Consider the following 22319-nt stretch of genomic DNA (forward strand, 5'->3'; position numbering starts at 1 on the left):
CAGAAAGTTTTCTATTCATATCTAAAGTCTTAAAAAAATGATGAATAATTGAGGCCTCAACACAGATCCTTGCGGGACACCACTAGTCACATCCCTACCAATTAGAGTATCTTCCCATTCTTCCTCCTGCTCAGCCAATTTCCTAACCAGGTCAATAATTTATCTTCAATTCCATGAACTTCGATTTGAGATAACAGTCCCTTATGAGGGACAATATCAAGATGTATATTAATGAAACGAAAGAGAAAATGCTGGAAAATCTCAGCAAGTCTGGCAGCATCTCTAGGGAGAGAAAAGAGCTAATGTTTCGCGTTCGATGACTATTTGTCAAAGCTTTGACAAAGAGTCATCGGAATCGAAACGTTCGCTATTTTCTCTCCCTACAGATGCTGCCAGACTTGCTGAGATTTTCCAGCATTTTCTCTTTCGTTTCCGATTCCAGCATCCGCAGTAATTTGCTTTTATCCAGTGTATATAAATGACATCCCTTCAAAAATTAAATCAGGTTTGTCAAGCATGACCTACTTTTTTATCCATTCATGGATATGGACATATCTGGCTGGGCTAGCATTTATTGCCCGTCCATGAGGGGATATAAGATATTGTGGATGGCACGGTGGCGCAGTGGTTAGCATGCTGCCTACGGTGCTGAGGACCTGGGTTTGATCCTGGCCATGGGTCACTGTCTGTCTGGTGTTTGCACATTCTCCCCGTGTCTGCATGGGTCTCACCCCCACAACCCAAAGATGTGCAGGTTAGGTGGATTGGCCACCCTAAATTGCCCCTTAATTGGAAAAAAAGGTCAACCACATTGGATCTGGAGTCACATGTAGGCCAGACCAGGGAAGGACGACAGATTTCCTTCCCTCAAGGAAATTAGTGAACCAGATGGGTTTTTATGACAATGGTCTCATGGGCATCATTAGACTTTTAATTGTATTTTCATTTAATTCAAATTTCACCATCTGCTGTGGTGGGATTTGTACCCAGATCTCATGGAGCATTATCCCAGGGCTCTGGATTACTAGTCCAGCAATAACACCACTACACCACAACCTCCCCCTTTATGAACCCATCTCTATGACCAGCTGAACATTTTGAAGGTGTTCAGTCACCCTATCCTTAATTATAGACTCTAGTAATTTCCTGACAACAGATGTTGGGCTAATCAGTCTATATTCCCTGTTTTTTCTCCGTCACCATTCTAAAATAAGGGATGATGAAGGCACAATTTTCCAATCTGAAGGGACTGTTTGCAAATTGAAAGGATCTGGATGATTAAGAGATGGAGATTGAAACTATCTGGTCCTGACAATTGTCACTCTGTTGGCTGGCCTACACTAATTTTGGTGAGCCCTGATTCAATGCTAGTTTCCTCTGGATTTCAGCCATGCTGACCCCTTTTCCTCGACTCTAAATATTGATGCAAAGTAATGATTCAACATGTTCCCTTATTTTCATTTAGATTATCATCGTTAAATAACTTTTCAAGAAGTCCAAATTGCTCTGGATCACCCTTTCCTTCATAAAAAAACCTTTGCATTGATTTTTAGATTCTTGCAAAGTGTCCTTTCATATTTCTTTTTTTTATCTCTTACTATTTGGTTTGTTGTTTTTTGTACCTCTCCCAGTTGCCAAGATCCATCAAATTTTGCATGTAAACAGCAGAATGAGTCTCTGTGTGAGTAACTGTGAGATTTACTTTGGGTTGTCAATCCAGCCCCAGATCCCGTGCACTATCCTTTCCCACTGAGTTGCAGCAGGCAATTATGTTTCCTTTGCCCCTGAACCTTTTCCCATCTGTTATCATAGTGTAAGGAACCTCTTTCCAATCCTTGTTTTCCCTTTGTAATTCCTGCCTCTGTAGTTGCCTCAGAATTGAGGACCCTATTTTTATTACAGACATTTGACACCCCCCCCCCCCCCCCTCACCCTGCAAGCCGCTATTTGGACTGCCCAGTCAGACCCCTTGATTCAGTATGCTCTGTAGCCTAGTCCATGATGTCATTTTTATGGACTTGGCAAGCAGCCAATCCCCACTTCTTAAATTCCAGGATATCTTCTATTCTCGATTGGTATTATAGAGCCTTTCAGAAAATTCTGCTTAATGGGCTGAGGAGCTGAATCTGATTCTCTCAACTGATAACTGTGTTCAAAGACCTTTGTCTCTGCAGTCAGTTCAATCTTCAGGAGTTTTCAGTCCAGCGCCACCTACAGGATTAGGGGGTTGTTTGAAAACCTGTTTGAAATGCTCAGGTGAAGGATTCTAATATTATCTCAGTGAGTCCGAGAGCCAGTTTGGTGGAGGTCATTCAACTAAATATGACTCCCCAGAGAGAATTCTACAGCCTGCATGTTCTAATTGAAGACAACCATTCTGAGATCCAAACCAACCGATGATTACAACATTTTGCGCCCTTGGAAGATCGACAACTGCAAATCTACCTCATCAGCAAAGATCCATTTCTCATCTCCAGTTTAATCCCTGTTATTTTGATCCTTTCCTACCCCCTTCATTTGTCTGTCTTGTGTGTGTCTGAGTGGAGGATGGGACAGTGTTTGGGGAATAATTAGATTAGCAAATCATTGTTCTATCTTTGCCAATACATGTGTATCCTTCTCTTGATATAAATAAACATGAAAATAAATATTTTACTTACAAATCTGTTGCGTTTAACTCACTGGAGCAGTCAAGGGTCAAAGATCTCAGGAAAATACATTAATTATTGGATAATTCACTTATGTTGGGGCTCTGGGGCTGGAATTGACTGCACACTCACCCAGGGTGTTGTAACAATAGGTCACAATTAACAACTAACTTATTAATCAGAGAACTCCTCACTTCTTTAGGGAACACAACTTACTTTGTTTAAAATCAGCAGAAGATCTTTGCCACTCCCTTGTCTGATTTTAGGCAGATACACGGGACTGACTTATACACTCAACACAGCACATTAGGTCAAGATGGGGCTTACCTGAATGAGACTGGCTGCTGGATTCCTTCTCTTCTCAAAGTGTTTCTGCCGGTGTTGTTCTTGAACTTTTAAGGCAAACCCTGAGCCAAGAATGCCCTGTGATAAAGGCCATGAAAACATGTCAGTCACACCCAGTCTAACTGGCTACACATCCAACACAGATTTCTAGAAAGAGAGGTTATTGAATTATAGTCCCTTGTTCTGGATACTTCAGCCGCTGGAAGCAATCTGAATTTACCTCCTCTGTCCTGTTCTCTCACAAGTTAAACACAAATGTCATATTGCTTTGCAATGTTCCGGTTAAAAATTACCCAGTTTTTTCTTACATCTCTCTTTGCAAATTACTTCTTCATATCAGGCAGCATTCTAATGAGTTTGTGTCCTACCGTCTCCAAAACATCACTATTCCCCCTGTAGTGTGGAGTTCACTACATCACCTGGTGCTCCCATTGAGGTCTCATTGAAGTTTTATATAGACTCTTATAAGAACATTTGATGCTCACCATTAACATGTTTCTGCAGAATCTGGTCAAAACCCATATTGGAGTCTAATGAGTGAGTGAAGGCAATTGAAGAGGTCTTCGGACTGATCCTTACATTAATGCACATCAACGGTTTGCTGAAACATTTAAATTTGGGTTTCCTTCCTGCCCAAACATTCCTTGCACCTGAATGATGATAAAAAGCTGCCCACTGTGTTGAACGCCCCAGTTTCCCAGATTTGGATCTTGCAATAAGGAGGACACCATTGGATCAGCACAAGGCCAAATAGGCCAAGTTCAACAATGGGGGAGCTAAAGAAAATTTAGTAGGATGTGTTGTTCAGTGATATCCCTGGTTAAGGGAAAAAGGTTGAGCCAAAACTATTACATTGAATATAAGCAAGTAAAGGATGACAACAAAAAGTAAGCTTAAACCGGATGAATTGGAAATGTAAAGTGGAAGGAAGGAATGAGAATATTTTTCTTCAAGACAAAGGGGTAACAGAGGCAAGAAATAGAGCCCTAGAGACCAATAGGGCTGTAATAACTCCCATAAGACCCATGGGGATACTTAATCGATCTCTCTGTGGGATTTGTGGATAACAAGCTTTCCCGCCCACGGGCGGAGGCCCACCCAGCTGGGGCTCGTTACTAAACTATGTAAAAGCCGGCCCGGACAGGGATTCTGGTAATCCCGACGAGGACATATTGTCCGTGTTTTCTATGACTACAATAAAATCATGTTTATTTTCACAAGGGCCTCCTGGGTTTTCATATTGCCGACGAGGTAAAAACATCAATTAAGATTCCGGACATCCCAGCCACATTGAAATGAAATGAAAAATGAAAATCGCTTATTGTCACAAGTAGGCTTCAATTAAGTTACTGTGAAAAGCCCCTAGTCGCCACATTCCGGCGCCTGTTCGGGGAGGCTGGACGGGAATTGAACCGTGCTGCTGGCCTGCTTGGTCTGCTTTAAAAGCCAGCGATTTAGCCCAGTGTGCTAAACCAGCCCCTCTAATCCCTCATTGGGATATTGCTGCGCAGCAAGGAGTTTGGGGCAGTTTTGAAAAAGCTGTTTATCGGGAAATCTGAGGCCTTCGATACAGGCCTGGAGGATTGGTTCCAGTACATCGAGTAAATGCGGTACTTCTCCCAGGCGAACGGCATCACTGGAGAGGACCGAGAGAAGGTAATCCTCCTGACCGCCTGCGGGTTCCAACCTTCAGCACAATCAAAAGCCTCACATACCCAGCAGTCCCAGACTCAAAGTCCTTTGATGAACTACTGGAGTTTGTGGGGAACATCCACACCCAAAACTGGCCGTGATTATGCAACGGTACTGGTGTAACATGGCTGTGTGGATTCCGGGGGTGTCGGTAACGGACTTTCTGACACAAATCTGATGGCCGGCAAAACATTGTGAATTCAGCTCATCCCTTTCTGGCCTGGTAAGAGACCTTTTGGGTGCAGAATTTACAACGTGGCAACTCAGAGGAATATGGAAAGCAGAACTAGGGGGCATAGCCTCAAAGTAAGGGGAGGTAGATTTAGGACGGAGTGTAGGAGGAACTTCTTCACCCAAAGGGTTGTGAATCTCTGGAATTCCTTGCCCAGTGAAGCAGTTGAGGCTCCTTCTTTAAACGTTTTTAAGAAAAAGATAGATACCTTTCTAAAGAATAAAGGGATTCGGGGATATGGTGTACGGGCCGGAGAGTGGAGCTGAGTCCACAAAGATCAGCCATGATCTCATTAAATGGCGGAGCAGGCTCGAGGGGCCCGATGGCCTTCTCCTGTTCCTTGTTCTTATGTTCTTATGTAACCAACATTGGATCGGAAAAGAGCCATTGAGCTATCCCTGTCTTGTGAGGATGACGAGAATTGGATTCAGGAATTCCAGGGTTCCGTTGACTACAGCCTCCATAGTGTTAGACGACCCCCATACAGGAGTGCAGTGCCGTCTCAGGTGCAGACTCATGGGTCAAATGGCCTCCTTCTGCACTGTAGGGATTCTATCTTCACCAAAGCAGCAACCAAATGCACAACGTCGCAACCGGACACAATGTTCAAGGGCCACCACACATGAATGTGACTCCTCCCCAGAGGATGATGGGGAGTACTAGTGACATTGCCAGGCCTGCAGTCACAGAACGCGTGGCAACCAAGGCCACCAGAATTGGCAAAGAATGCACTGGGCAGATGACATGGTTGCCCCATGCCAGGGTCTTGCATGTGACCCAGCCTGAGAAGAATGACTGATGCAGCTGAATTGCATCACGGCCCCTAAAGTACATCGATTCGGATGTGACTTCAAGTCATTGGGCAACCCCTGGTATGGAGATCGGCACGGGGGCTGCCATCTCCATCATTGGTCATCATTGGTCAACAAATCTTTCATCAGCTTCGCACGGGCATCCTGCCCTTGAGCTTGCAAATACCGGGAAGCTGTTGAAAGTTATAGGGACACCGTGACCCCGGTCACCCACGGGCAGCAGATAGGCAGGTTGCCACTAATAGTGGGATAGGGGCTGGGACCCAACCTGTTGGGCCATGATTGGCTGCAAACACTTAGTTTGGCAGCAAATCTTCCAGATGGGCACCGGCAGCCTGTACGAAGTCCTGAGGAAATATCGTGAGTTTTTCCAGGAGGGCCTGGAATCGACCCGGAGGCCCAACCCGAATACTTCAGAGTACTACTGTACTCCAACACCTTGCGCTCAAAGGTGGAAACCGAATTACGGCGTTTGGAAAGTTTGGGTGTCAAAAGCCAGGCCCAATTTGCAGAGTGGGCTGCAGCAGTGGTCCACACATTGTTGATACAGGATAAGTCGGTTCGACTCTGCGCCTGGACCGATATCCCATGCTGCGGGTAAAGGATCTGTACGCGAAGCTAGCCGGGGGCCACTTGTTCACAAAACTGGACATGAGCCTTGTGTATTTCCAACTAGAACTAGATGCAGCATCGCAAAAGTACGTGACAATCAATATTTTCAGGGGTCAATACGAGTATTCTCGCCTCCCATTCGGGGTCTCATCCACATACAATATCCCAGAGGGTGATGGAAGGCATACACTAGGCGCTACCCAAAGAGACGACATACCTGGACAATGTGTTCATAACGGAAGCCACCGAGAACACTTGGACAATTTGGAAGAGGATCTCAGGTGGTTCTCCCAAGTGGGCATCTGCCTGAAGAGGGGTAAGTATGTGTTTCAGGTAAAGGGGGTCACGTACCTGGGATATTGCGTGGACAAGGATGGCTTGCACCAAGTTGAAGAAAAGGTCCAGGCCATAAAGAGCGTTCCGAAACCAGAAAATACGACTGTATTAAGATGAACAGTAGCATCTCGAACTTTATGTCCACATGTTCCAGGATAGTAATCGCCCAGGATGGCTCGGCGGCTCCGCAGGCGAGTCCTCATCGCCAGTTTAATGATTGAGGAAGCCAGCGGTAGTGGAACAAGGATTTATTGAATTATGTTACTGCTCACGGCAGTCACTCTCTCCCACTCCAGTCTCTGTTGGACAACCAATAGCTACGGGCCCTGTTTAGGTTGGCTTTATGTGTAGGTCTAACGAGCTCCAGCTCGGTGGCCTCTGCCTCCTACCTGAGAATCTCGTACTCCACGAGTCCCATGGGAAGATCGATAATGGTTTCCCTCTGGTCCTCATGGGGACAGTTGGATTAAGGGGGCTGAAGACCCTCAAACCCATTGGCCCCCATGGAATAGAATAGAATAGAATCCCTACAGTGCGGAAGGAGGCATTCAGCCCATTGATTCTGCACCGACCCTCTGAAAGAGCATCCTACCTAGGCCCAAACCCCCACCTTATCCCTGTAACCCTTCCTAACCTGTAGACACCAAGGGGTAATTTAGAATTACCAATCCACCTAACCTGCACACCTTTGGACTGTGGGAGGAAACTGGAGCATCCGGAGGAAACCCACTCAGACATGGAGAGAATGTGCAAACTCCACAGAGACAGTTACCAAAGCTGGAATTGAACCTGGGTGCCGGGCACTGTGGGCAGCAGTGCTAACCACTGTGGCGCCCACATATTAGAAGTATCGAATATATTGGGACTATTGAAGGTTCAACTGACTGTCTCAGAAACATCACTCATTGGTTTTCCAGTGGTTGCAATTCCTCAGAAGATATAAACTCACTCCTGGACCATCCCTAGGTTCCTGAACAGTCCTGGGATATGAGCTCTGTCCTGGACAGTCCCTGGGATATCAGCTCTTTCAGTCAGGGCTTTCCTTCTTGTAATACTTTATGTGAGAGACACCACAGCCGTGTGTTCATGTTGGGTAAGATGTTAATGTTGGAAAAATCACTTCCATTAGAAAGCTATGTAATTAAATAGAGCTGCAGCAGTCAAACCCGAAAGAATTATCATTTTGATTACCATCATTGGGAAGTAGCAATCAGTTCCGAAACAGTCTGCTGTTTGAGGAACAAACCAACGCGCCGCAATTAAATAACTGCAATCCTTTCCTTGTTTTCAAATCCCTCCATGGCCTCACCCCTCCCTATCTCTCTGACTCTTCCAGCCACAACCCCCTCTGTCCACCTCTAGTTCTGTCCTCCAGTACAGCCCTGATTTTTATCATTTCGTCATTGGAGGGCGTGTCTTCAGTTCAAGGTCCTAATCTCTGGAAATCCCTCCCTCACTCTCCCCCTCACTCTCCCCCTCATTCTCCTCCTTTAAGACTTTCCTTAAAACTTACCACATTAACCACATTTTTGGTCCTGTGCTAATATCTCCTAATGTGACTTTTGTTTATTGTTTCTTGATACAACTTCTGCGAAGCACGTTACGATGTTTTTACTACTTAAAAAAAAAATTTAGAGTATCCAATTCATTTTTTTCAATTAAGGGGCAATTTAGCGTGGCCAATCCACCTACCCTGCACATCTTTGGGTTGTGGGGGCAAAACCCACTCAAACACGGGGAGAATGTGCAAACTCCACACGGACAGTGACCCAGAGCTGGGATTGAACCTGGGTCCTCGGTGCCGTGAGGCAACAGGGCTAACCCACTGCACCACCGTGCTGCCGTTCTTACTACGTTAATGGCACTGCATAGGTACACGTTGTTCAGGAGCTCCACCAACCTTTCTCTGTAAATAACACAGTCCTTGTACTGTTAGAATTCTAACACTCCTAAGAGTTTCCTTCTGGAAAACTGCTCTTCTGCTTAAATGAACCCCAGTGGATCACTCACTAATTTACAATGGGAGTTGAGGTCTTAACAACATCACAATTTACATTGCTTTTCCAGACCAATTTGGCTCGACTGTCTGACAGAACAGCGGGGGTGGGGATCCACTGTGAGAATGTTAACCCCATTTTGCCCACTTTCCCGTATGAGAGAAACTACAATTGTCCCCATGTAACAAGATGTAGCTGGGCCAGTTAGAATTAAAACGAATACCTTAAAGAAATGTTTTACACCCAGTGTCAGTGCATAGCTCTCTCAGAGTAAGTAACATAAACCCAGGAGGCCATTCAGTCCCTTGTTCAACCATTCACTTAGATCACGGCCTATCTCTGTCCCAACCTCTTTCGCACTTTTTTGTTTCCTATCACTTGATATTCTTACCTCACAAAAATGTATTGATCACAATCTTGAAAATTCCAATTGGCCCCGACCACCTACATCCTTTTAGGGGAGAACAGTTCCAGGTCTTCAATTCTCTTTGTGGGGAAGTGATGGCTTCAATGTGAAGAGTGGGCCCTCACCCGAGAAAACGGTTTCTCTCTATCATTCCCATCTAATCCTTTAATCATCTTTCACACAGCAATCAATTCACCTCTTAAATGTTCAAATGCATGAGAATACAAACCGAGTTTACACAATCTCTCTTCATAATATACCCTGTTAATCCTCGGTATGATTGGATGAGTCTGTTCTATTCTCCCTCTAGGCTAAAATATCTTTCCTGATAAGCAGTGAGGTGGCTGAATGCTGAGCAAGGTTGTCACTCTGCTCTCCCCAGCAACACGGCTCAGCACTAACCTTTGAATAGCACTCATCCTTTAGCAGGGATGTCTCCAGCTTGCTGCTCTGATAGGGCCACTCTGGGGCAGTGGATTGTGATTCTAAGAACTGCTTTCATTCTACTCGGTTTCTGATTCTCTTGACCACCTCGCAGGTACTCACAGCGGGAAGTGCAAAGAAGGAGATCCCGAGGAGAGCAAAGCCAGCCGACAGCAGCCTCCCGAGCCACGTGGTGGGAGTCTTATCCCCATAACCAATGGTCGTCAGGGTGATCTGGAGGGAGAAAAAAAGATTGCACCTTACAGCCTGTCAGCATTCGTAACTACATCTGCCTTCGTCCATGAATCGGACTGGGTCAATAGCCCAATCTTGCACTGGGAACAGGCCAGGCTCACTAACGCCATGGGATGGGTCTGGCACAACTCAATTCCAACTTTCCCAAATCACAATGGATGCCACAATAAACGGCAGAGGTAGGTAACCAAACAAAATATTGGATTACTTACCTTGGATCTCCAGGCAGAGTCGAATATCAGGGACAGATGGTGTGGGATCTTGCTACGTTCCAGGACTATCAGACAGGGCCGATTAACAGGGATGGATAATGTAGTATCTTGATGAGTCCCAGAACAATCAGACGACGGACAGAATGGGATCTTAATGAGCCGCAGGACTATCAGACAGAGTTGAGTATCAAGCACAAACAAAATGGGATCTTGCTGTGTTCTAGGACTATTAGACAGGGTCAACTATCAGGGATAGACAGTGTGGGAACTTGCAGTGTCCCAGACATACCCTGGAATTTCAAGGCCTTAAGTGTTACTCAAAGACAAGCTGCTCACATTTGCAATGGCTCATAGGGGTGACAGGTCATTTGGTGTTTCAGGTCGATTGGTGATCCCTTCACTCTGAAATAAATAACAATGGGTGGCCAAGACTATTCTGTATCCGGGAGATTTTTCCTTGACTTTCATCTTGCCAAATGGATACACTTTGAATGTTAGCGTTCCTGAGAGAGTGAAAGAGAGATTGGGTGGGAGAGAAAGACAGTGAGAGAGAGAGGGAGAGAAAGAGGAAGCAAGTTGGAGAAAACATGGGGAGGAGAAAGAGGGAGAGAGAGAGTGGGAGAGATATAGAGTGAGTGGGAGTGAAGGAGAATTTGTGGGGAATGAGGGGAGGGACAGCTTGAATGGGAGAGTGAAAGATGAGGGAGAGAAAGAGGGTAGGAGGGAAAGAGTGTGAGGGAGAGAGTGGGAAAAGAGAGGTTGGGAGAGAAAGAGGGTGAGCGAGAACTAGGGAGAGAGAAAGTGAGAGGGTGAGAGAGAAAGAGAACGAGGGAGAGCGAAGAGAGAGAAACTGAAGACAAACTCTGGTCTCTGTGACATTCCAGTGTTGGTTGTCTTGTGTTCCCAACAATCGTGTGAATTGCTTGTAACTTGGTGACTTGATTTATTGTCCCTTGCTTTCTAGTAAGGAATTGTCCCAAAGCAAAGTGGCAGTGCAAAAGTTGTACTCACTGTGCCCCACCATAGAGCATCGGCATAAGTGGCAAACTCAGCATTCGAATCCTTCTCTACCAAGTAAACAAGGAATGAGGAGAAGATGAGGACCAGGAAACCAATGTACCAGGCTGTAATCAGCTCCTGCCGGGAGGAAAGAGAAGAGTGTAGAGTCAGAGTCTCCTGGGTTTCTCAACAGCAACAGGATTAGAAGTGAATGCAAAACACAAAGAGATGCTGGAATGGATGAGGTGAGGAAATTTTTTTATGGATGAGGTGAGGAACTTCAAAATGTTAGGGCACTACTCACAGCAATTAATCTTTATATCTGAGTATACAACAGATCCAGTGTGGGGTGAGGAAAACCGCTGTGATAGAAAGCTTTGGGAACCAGAGGCCTAAAGTCCTGGTCTTCTCAGACATGGTACACTCATCGTGTTATCATATCTCTAATGACTCATACCATATCCCGAACATGTCATTTTCTGAATGAAAGCTAATTTTACATTTGGAGTGGCTCACTACTAATTACTTCTACATTGCCGAAAGGGAGCCTGCTCCTTCGATTGACCACTAAACTATTCTCTCCCAGATTAGTTTTGAATTTACCCTCTTCAAGCCCAGACTGTGTTGAGTGGTTCTATTGTTCTGGACAAGGTGAAACAGATGGTCATGTTCCACATTATCCAGTTCCTTTTACAATCCCACAGACAGGAATCTCTCATTTAGAAAATCTTTCGCTTAGCCAACTGCAGATCGAAGGAGCCTTGGGCACTGTCAGTTGCTCAATGAATGGTGTGACCATCAAACCCAAACCTTTCCCTCACCTTGAAACTGGTTGGTCGACTCGAGAATGAGGATAGTTCAAGGGGAAATGACTCGGTTATAAAAAGGTGGTGGCCTCATGCACAACTAAGAAACCCGGGTGACGAGATAGGTTTAAAAAAAAAAAATTTTAAGCACCCAATTTTTTTTGTCGCCCAATTAAGGGGCAATTTAGCATGACCAATCCATGTACCCTGCACATCTTTGGGTTGTGGGGTTGAGACCAACGCAGACACGGGGAGAATGTGCAAACTCCACGCGGACAGTGACCCCGCGCCGAACCCGGGTCCCTGGCGCCGTGAGGCATCAGTGCTAACCACTGCACCACCGTGCTGCCTGGTGAGAAGATAAGTTGATGAGTCTGTCACACAATGCATCCTATTCACCCACCTTACTGTGCGCATAAACCACAGACCCCAGCAGCTTCCACGTGCCCCCTCGATGGTCCATTCTAACCATGCGGAGGATCTGAAGAAAGCGGAGGCTTCGGAGGGCGGATGTGGCAAATATGTTCCGCTGGGTACCAGCAGCGATGACTGCAATGGAAGCAATTAGCACGATAATGTCTGGAGAGGGAAAGGACAGCACGTCAAAAATGACAACTCTTCAGATTTCTCTCCAAGTTCCTCCTGCTTTGTGTCACAAACCTAAATTTATCATTTACTCTCCATCGTCTCAAACATTGAAAATCTCCTGATTTTAAACATTTCTGTCAAATCACCTCTTCGCTTCATCTGTGCAAACAAAACAAGTCTGCATTTTCCAAGTCTTTCTTTGTATTTCCTCATATCAGGCAGCAGCTGTGTGCTCTCTCTTGCTCAAACAACTTTCACGTATTGTTAAGCCTATTACTGTTCACCCAACTCCAAACAATGGTTAAGGTTTGTCGTAGATTCACTATGATGTGGAGATGCCGGCGTTGGACTTGGGTGAGCACAGTAAGAAGTCTTACAATTGTCCTGGCTTGAGACAATTCACACCTCTGTAACCTACTCCATCTGGACCTGTAACGACTTAATTACCTGCAAAGACTCGCATTCAAAGTATCGTCTTGCATCACTGACTTTGTCTATATGTGTTTCTGGAACCTACCTCTTCATTCATCCGAGGAAGGAGCCGTGCTCCGAAAGCTAGTGATTCAAAACAAACCTGATGGACTTTAATCTAGTGTTGTAAGACTTCTTACTGTAGGTTCACTGTTACCTTTTGACTTTTGTATTATGCACCTCTTTTATGGAGTCAAGGCTGTGAGCGGAGTTAGGAAAGATCAGTCAGATTTTTTCCTCATTTTTTTCTCAGTGTGTGCAGTAACCAAGCCAGGCAGTGGTTAAATGGAGCTGTCTGAGCCCTCGGCTGAATTTTGTCAGTGGGCAGTATTCAATTATGTATTATTGATTGGGATACACCACAGCTGGAGTTCAGGTTTCGTGCAAGGACCCACTTGTGCCAATTTGTGGCACAAAGACATTGGTCAGTGTGGAAATTGTTGAGGAGAACCCAATGTTGGTGTGGCAGGTTGAAGCTGGATGGGCGTGCTATGGGATCTGTAATGAGGAAGCAGTTTTTAGAACTGGCAAGTTGGTTCCATTCCTGCTGCCACAGAGCCTCTGCTATTAATCATAGAATTAGAATGGTAGAATTTGCAGAGCAGAAGGAGGCCATTCAGCCCATCGAGTCTGCACCGGCCCTTGGAAAGAGCACCCCACTTAAGCCCATGCCTCCACCCTATCCCCTTAACCCAGTAACCCCACCTAACCTTTTGGACACTAAGGGGAAATTTATCATGGTCAATCCATCTAACCTGCACATCTTTGAACTGTGGGAGGAAACCGGAACACTCGGAGGAAACCCACGCAGACACGGGAGGAAATGAAAACTTCACACAGATAGTCACCGAGGCTGGAATTGAACCCAGGTCCCTGGGTCTGTGAGGCAGCAGTGTTAACCACTCTGTCACCGTGCCGCCCCACGGTGGTCCTGGCTATACAGGCTGGTGTGATGGCAGGCAAGCAGGAGGGGGATTGGTAAGGTCCTTTTGTAGCCGCAGGCTTGGGCTGATGTAAACCTTCTCCAGGAGTTTTCTTGTTAAAATCTCCCTCCTTATGTGAGGGGGCGGGATGTTGCTCAGGACTGTGAGCCAGGGGAGTGCAGTTGATTGGAGGGTACCAGGGATGATATGCATTATTGTGTTGATCACACATGATCTCACTGAATGGCAGAATAGGCTTGAGGCGCTGAATGACCCCTTCCAATTCCAATGCTGCCATTAACTCCAGCACGGTATCACAGTGGGTAGCACTGTTGCTTCACAGCTCCTGTGTCCCAGGTTTGATTCCCGGCTTGGGTCACTGTCTGTGCAGAGTCTGCATGTTCTCCCTGTGTCTGCGTGGGTTTCCTCCGGGTGCTCCGGTTTCCTTCCACAAGTCCTGAAAGACATGCTGTCCGGTGAATTGTACTTTCTGAATTTACACTCTGTGTACCCGAACTGGCGCTGTGGTGTGGCGACTAGGGGCTTTTCACAGTAACTTCATTGCAGTGTTAATGTAAGCCTACTTGTGACACTAAAGATTATTAAAAATTAAATCTAATAATCCTTTGCCTCTCTAGTCGTGGCCATGCCTCCAGCTGCAGAGGCCCCAAGCTCTGGAATTCCTTTGCTAAACCCCTCTGCCTCTCTCTCCTGTTCATTATGGAACAAGCTTTTGATCAGCCCTCCTCATATCTCCATCTGTGATTCATGCCAATTGTTTTTATTGAGGCTGTGAAGCTGCTGGCAATGTTTCTCTAAGTTTTATTTGGTGCCTTGTCTATCAGCCTCTACTCTGTGGGCGGGATTCTCCGGCCTCCCAGCCACGTGTTTCCCGGTGGCAGGAGACGGTGTGCCGTTTATTGGCGGCAGGATTCTCTGCTCCCGACTCTGTCAATAGGAATCCCATTGAAGCCACCCCATGCTGCTGGGAAACCCGTGGGTGGGGGTGCGCTGCCGGCGGGACCAGGGAATCCCACTGGCCGGAAACGGTCGGAGAATTCTGGCCTGTGTGTCAAGCTGGATTTCAATGTGGGGAAGCGATGCCAGCACAAAGGCTGAATTCACTTAATCGGCCAGCACACATTCTAACAGGATTTACAGGCATTGATGATGGAGGAATGGCTGATCCAGTGCCTTCCCTATCCCTTACCCTCACTGCTCAGGGGCGAGATTAGCCAATGCAGGAAAGCCACCTGAGACAGCATTTCAGTCTGACCCTTGACATAATAATCTTTTTTAATCCCTTGGAGCATTTGAGATTTTAACAACGGATTTTGTCTGCTGGCAATGTGAACAGCTCTTGTTTCTTTTCCTTGACGAAAACCTCTCACCAATTAGGATCACAAGATGAACTGGAACTAACTAATTTCCTGAGACAGTGATTAATTTTGTATGGAACTTGAACTGATCTTTTAATTTGTCACATTGCATGGCAGAGTTTCTAAAGCTTTATCAGCAATCGTGTCAGAGAAGTGAAAACACCTCTTGAAGAATTTTGCAGCGAAGGTGATTTATTGGTGAGAATGTTCAGATGCTGATATCAGGGTACCAGGAAAAACGAGGCAGTGTTTCGTCCCCATTAACCCCCTGTATTGAGCACAGTGGTAAACATTCAGGTGTCACTTAGCACTGCCAGCTGTGGCTCAGTGGGCAGCACACTCACCTCTAATTCATGAAGTTTCTGAGTTCAAATTCCACTACAGAGCTTGAGCATAGAAATCTAAGCTGATGCTCCCCTGTGGCACTGTGTGAGGGCTGTGCTGTTGGGCGTGTCTGTTTCTTTTGCTCTGGAGAGTGAACAATGAGAGGCTGTCCAGGAGAGCGATGCAATAGTCAAGGACAGAGGTTAGAAGGTGAGATGAAAGTTGACAGTCTGTGTGCTGGAAAGGATATGCAATCAGAAGCTTGGCTTAGAGTTGAAACAAGGTTGCAGACAGTATGGTTTAACATCAGGCAGTGGCCAAGGAGCAGAGTGGAGTCTGTGGCTCGGGCACAGATAGGCACAGCGTTTTTTGGTCATGGGAGATTATTGGGCTGGATTCTCCGCTGTCAGGATTCTCTGTTGTGCCAGCAGCATGGGGCTGCCCACAATGAGAAACCCCATTGGCCGGCTGGCGAGATGGAGAATCCCGCCCAATAGCTTTGGTCTTCTTTGCTGATCAGTTGGAGAAAAGACTGAGGGATGAACTTTCTGGCCCTCCCGGCTGCCGGATTTGCTTGTCCCACCGATGGCCAACCAACCGCGTCGGATACCAAGTGGCAGAGGCTGCGGGTTACACAAAACGCTGTCGACATTGGCAGTACCGGAAGATTCTGCCAGTGAGCAATGACAACCTGTCTCCGACAGCAGAAAACACGGTGAGGGGTGGAGGGGAGATGAAGGGAGCAGAAAATCCAGGTGAATTTTGACCAAACTGTCTGATATTGCAGATGTATTGGAGAAATCAGGAGAGGTGTTAGTGAGGTAGACCTAGGTGTCGGTTACCATTTATGTGTGAACCTGTATTATGCTTTTGCATTATGGTGCTTAGCGGTAGCTCAGCTTTTGACTCCATAGCTTCTCAATCACGAAGATTATTTGTTTCCACCTCCCTTCTTATCTCGAGACTTGACTATTCAAATGTTTTGCTGGCCAGCCTCCCAACTTCCAGCCCCCATAAACTTCAGCTCATCTAAAATACTACCGCCTGTATCCTAACTCGCATCACGTTCACCCATTACTGCTATGCGTGTTGATCTACATTGGCCCTGGATCCGGCAACACCTCAAATATAAAATTATCTTCCTCGCTTTTGAATCCCTTCATTGACCATATCCCTCCAATCTCTATAATTTTCTCCATCCCTGTTTCTCTCAGGAACCTCTGTGCTCCTTCAATTCTGGCCTCTGAGGCATCTGCTATTTTAATCACTCCACCATTAGAGGCTATGCCATCAGCCGTCAAGGTCCTTAGCTCAGGAATTCCCTCCCTTAAAGTCTCTGTCTCGCTATCCCGTCCCCTTCTTTAAGATGCTCCTTAAAACCCTGTGTAGCTTGGGTTTGATAATGCTTCTGTGAAGGTCCTTTGGATGTTTTAGTACAGTAACTATGTAAATTCAAATTGTTGTTCCAGATGAGAAATGAAGGTAGTGGCGGGGTGGGGGATGGGGAGGGAGTGCAGTGTGGGGGGTTTTAAGGACAGATTCTTGAGGGGACACAAGAGTTATTGGTGCAGGAATGGGAAGAGAAACCATTGCAGGTGATTCTCTAGCTCCGACAGTTGAGAGCAGTTCCATCCAGTTGGACAAGAGTGGAGGGATGTTGGAGGGTGATAGTGCGGTCAACTATGTCAAAGATAGTGGATTGGTTGTAGACGATGAGGGGGAGATGGTGTACCTTGGTCACAGTCACTTGGATTTTCAACTAGATTGCGGTTGTTTCGTTGGCACAATTCATCTAAAATCAGTACTAACAGCGCAAATGATTGTGCAATTTTAAGTGCAAATTGCATCCAATGTGGAATGAATTTCCATGATTGTTTTTGCACTGTTTTATAACATGTCGGGCAGAATTTTACATCGCCTCCTGCTGGTGAGATCTTCTGGTTTGGCTGAAGTCAATGGAGATTTGAACGGCTCGCAGGATTATCTGCTACCACCGTGACAGGGCCGCAAAATTCCACGCCTCATGAGAGAAATGGCCCCTCCCACAAAACCAGCCTTGCCCCCAGATGAATTAATTAACATTGAGAGTTTCTGCTTACTGCAACGTTTTCAGGCCCACAAACAAACTCAAACAAATTCAGCTTTCCCGGGGCACAAATGCACTAATAGGCGTGTTTTAAATGCTTTCAATATTTTTTACCATAATAGAAATGCAACCACTTTACCTAACCTAACCAGGAAGTGGTTTTGTATATTTTTTAAAGGTCATTTTCAATACTTTCAAATCAGGTGACTCACAGCTGTTGGATTGGGCAATGTGGTTAAAAAGGCTGATTTCATTTTCCTGATGAGCCCATTTTAAGCTTCATCCATCAAACTCCACCAAGTTATGATTCTTAAATATACCAAGGAATATAATTTTAATACATTTTAAAATGCTGCCCAATTGTGCCAGGTCACGACAGATTTTGCGTTTGGCTAGATGCAAAAGAGAGTCGAAATTGGAGGCAAAAATCTTTACAAAATCTTTACAATTTTGAGTGCAATTTGCAGCCACATTTCTGATTGTACCCAGAGCGGAAATTCCAGGTCAGAATATGCTTTGTGACTTTGATAAGTCATTTCAATGCTGTATCATGCTGGAGTATTTCAGGGTTGCGAGCTTATTGTGAGGAATGCAATACTGAGCCCAGTTATATTTCATATGCAGCTTGTCAAAGAAATATGCTTACTCCAAATGTTTGCAGCAAAGCTGCTGTGTGCTGTGCCTCGCTCCACTGCATCGTGGTCTGATGAACCCTTGGGAGAGAGAGGCTGCAGCACATTTTAAATCACTGCCGATGTGAAAATGATGCATCTGCAATTTGAGAGAGATCTCAGGTAGGATCGCAGGCTGGAACTATCCTGTGCGTCTCTTTATAATTAAGTAATTACCATTGTTTTCCCACATCCTGGATACGAGCCAACCATCCCTGTGTGTGTTTAATTATTCTTTCTTGGAATGTGGGCCAGGCCAGCGCTTATTGCCCATCCCTTTGACGTGACCAGTCCTGAATTTAGAGGCATTGTCAGCGTATTTGTGCTTGTGGATAAGATTCATCCAGCCCCTCCAAACATCCCCAACTCCTATTCCCCACCACTACACCCTTCATCTCCACTCCCAACAGTTCCCCACCATCACTTCCTCAGCACCAACCATCTTCAGCTCCTCCAAACCCAGCTTCCATCTACTCCCGCCTGTGGGCGTTCCTCCCTGCTCCCCAGACACTCACTTCTAGGTGATCCATACCCCAATCCCTCAGCTTCTGCTGCTGCTCGCAGTAGGAGGATTGGAGCATTGTTTTAGTCTTGCTGGTAAGGTGGGTAACTACCCACCAGTCAGTCTGCGATTAGTTCCAGCTAAGCGCTAAGCCTCAGTTTTACTGGGGGTGATAGTGACTAATATGGGGAGGGATGACACACCCTGACCCTTGGCCTCTTATAACCAGAACCTTCTTCCCTAAATCCAAGCCTGACTCCAAAACCAGAATGACAGGGGTTAGTGGGGAATCAATGAGGATCTGTGGGGCAGTGTGGAATGTTGGTTAATTGATGGGAGTTGGCGTGTTAGAATTAAAGAATGAATTAGGTTTGTGACTAATATCTGTGTGGGAACAAACTTTCCAAAAGAAACATTAAAACTTTATCCTGCCAGGCTCATTCTCAACTTCGCTTGCTGTAAATTGACATAATTAATAGAGGGATGGGAATATATTAAAGATGAGAAAGAGATCCCATAAGTGGTGGACACCCACTCAGCAATCCATCTGTTGTTTATCTCTCATTTCTATTTCTATTTTGAAGTAAGGGACATTCTGAAACTGAATGACAATCTGTGCAAGTGAGTGAGCGACAGCATCATGTGAGTTGAACAGTGCAGATCACGGAGAGTGTAGGAAGACCAGCTGTCGTGCTGAATGGCCTGTTTCTGTGCTGGTTCCTGAGACAGTTACCTCGGCCACTCTGAGGTCCGGTGTCACATTACACAACAAATGTGAATGCCTCTCTGTGCATGCTTCAAGACCAAGATAGACTGCATTTGCGTTTTTGTCCTATCTTTCACTTGTGCGATAAAGCTAACTTTCCACTTTGTTAATATAATGTGCTTTGGGCCAGGGCTTGGAAACTTCAAACTGCATTAGGAAGTTCACCTGACCTATAACTTTATGTTGAATTTGGCTTGGATGAGCACAAAAGCCTTTGCTGCAGGTGTGATTCATCAGACTTCCTAGACACTTTAATCCAAACAAGGTTTATTCTAAGAATATATATATATATACACAGCAAGAATTTTTATCAATTACAAACATAAAGACGCCACACAGCTACAGTGATCTATGTATAACATTTAATGGATTTCCCCTTTGCTGTTCCAATTCAATAACAAATCCAATTGACCCAAAACCCCTTTTCAAGGGCGTGGCCCAGCACACTGTATTCTCACTTGAATGGGACAGGTCTTTTTCTTAAAATTCTGGTCCAGTTCCAAACAGCAGATTCAAACTCTTTCCGTAAAATGACTATATCTTCAAAGTTAACCACAACTCATGTGCTTTTCACTGGAACAACTTTTAAAATGAAAACAGAGCAAAACAGGCAAACCACTTCTTTTCTCTTTCTGTAGCACTCAAAGTGAAAGTGAAACCCCCTCCCACCTCACAGCTGCAGCCCAATGTGCTACAAGTCACATGATAAGAGACTAAACCTTTCTTAAAGGGACACTCACATGACAGCACCCCCAAGAAAAAGAAAAAAACTTCAAAGATGGTTTCATTTGTCGCCTTTTCACTTGCCCATTCCTAACACTTGACAATAAACATACATACATTTAAAAACATCAAAACAGGCAAACATTTACAGTAATAGAGTCCATTTTAGTTCTTTGTCTTCCACCATCGAACCTGCTTCTCTTCATCACATTCGTGACAAAGCATCGGCTATCACGTTGCGGAGCCAGCACCAAGCTTCCCGTAACAGCCTCCCCGAACAGGCGCCGGAATGTGGCGACTAGGGGCTTTTCACAGTAACTTCATTTGAAGCCTACTTGTGACAATAAACGATTTTCATTTCATTTTCATTTCATTTCATTTTCAAGCTCAAAGTCTCCTTTTCAATTGCTGAATACTTCCTCTGGTGATCATTTAATTTTTAAAAAAATACACAATAGGCCGCTCTATTCCTTCATCGTCTTCTTGTAAGAGCACAGCACTTACGCCCACATCACTCACATCGATAGCCACCTTGAATGGTTTTGTGTAATTTGGGGTGGCCAACACAGGAGCAGTGATTAACACAACCTTCAGGCCGCCAAATGCCCGTTGACACTTCTACTGAAATTTGCTACGCTTCTTCAGCAAGTCTGCCAATGGAGCAACCACGCTGCTAAAATACAGCACAAATTTACGGTAAAAACCACTCATGCCAAGAAGTCTCATTATTTCCCTTTGTGTCGAGGCTATTGGGAACGTCCTAATAACTTTTGTTTGCACATGCCGTGGGACCATTTGTCCATGTCCATTTGTATGACCAAGGAACGTGACTTGGGCTCTTCCAAACTCACTTTTGGCTAGGTTTACCACCAAACCCGCCTCCTGAAGTCAATCGAATAACTCCATCAGATGCTACAAATGTTCTTTCCATGTATGACTAAAAATCACTAAGATCGTCTATGTACACCACACAATTGGGTAATCCTGAAATGACTTTGTTCGTTAACCGTTGAAATGTGGCTGGGACGTTTTTCATGCCAAATGGCATAACTTTGAATTGGTATATACCATTTGGAGTCACAAAAGCTGAAATTTCCTTCGCCCTTTCAGATAAAGGTACCTGCCAGTAACCTTTGAGTAAATTCAGTTTGGAGATAAAAGCTGATTGCCCCACTGTCTCAATGAGTCCTCCAACCCATTGGATAGGATAAGAATCTGTTTTTGTAACTGCAAACCTTTCTATAGTCCACACACAATCGTTGGGTACCGTCCGGTTTCAGTACCATCATTATGGGTGAGCTCCACTCACTGTAACCCACTTCAATTATGCCATTTTTAAGTATACTTTCAATTTCTTTTTGAACTTGTGCCAATTTTAGAGGGTTAAGTCGATATGGATATTATTTAATTGGAACAGCATTTCCCACATCTACATCATGTATAACCATCTTAGTACTTCCCAACTTATTTCCACAAACATGCCCATGTGATATCAATAACTCTTTCAGGTCAATTTGTTTTTCCTTTGGAAGGTAAATCAATAATTTATTCCAATTTTTAAGAACATCCTCGTTATACAATTTAATTTGAGGAATGTCAAATTCAGAGTTATCTGGATTCAGTTCTTCACTTTGAGTTAGAATCACTGAAACCTCCTCCTTTTGCTCTCCTTCCCTTTCAAAGTACCTTTTAAGCATATTCACATGACACACTCGGTGAGTTTCCCTTCTATCTGGCGTTCTTACCAAATAATTCACTTCACTCAATTTCCTTTCAATCTGATAAGGCCCACAAAACTTTGCTTTTCAAGGTTCACCTACCACTGGTAACAATACTAAAACTTTATCTCCATTGGCGAAACAACGAACTTTTGCTTTCTTGTCCATCACATGCTGTGCAGAGTTTGAATTTTGTCTAGCCATTTCACCTGCTCTATTTAATTGTTCCCTAAAATTTGACACATAGTCCAATAATGTAGTTTCAGACTGCTCATTTACCAATTTCTCCTTAATCAATTTAAGTGGTCCTCTTACTCATGACCAAAAATTAGTTCAAAAGGACTGAATTTGGTTGATTCATTAGGTGCATCCCTAATTGCAAACAGTACGAAT

General features: G+C 45.0%; 1 protein-coding gene across 1 annotated transcript in view; it reads right to left on the reverse strand.

The window, feature by feature from the left end:
• LOC140411423 (potassium voltage-gated channel subfamily KQT member 5-like) overlaps nt 1-22319 on the reverse strand; it is a 160645-nt gene that overhangs the window by 62422 nt on the left and 75904 nt on the right. Inside the window, 4 exon segments of the mRNA XM_072500530.1 lie at nt 2976-3071; nt 9627-9737; nt 10982-11107; nt 12179-12354. Of these exon segments, the coding sequence (XP_072356631.1) occupies nt 2976-3071; nt 9627-9737; nt 10982-11107; nt 12179-12354 (509 nt within the window).

This window comes from Scyliorhinus torazame, chromosome 4 (assembly GCF_047496885.1).
Source record: "Scyliorhinus torazame isolate Kashiwa2021f chromosome 4, sScyTor2.1, whole genome shotgun sequence".
NCBI lineage: Eukaryota > Metazoa > Chordata > Chondrichthyes > Carcharhiniformes > Scyliorhinidae > Scyliorhinus > Scyliorhinus torazame.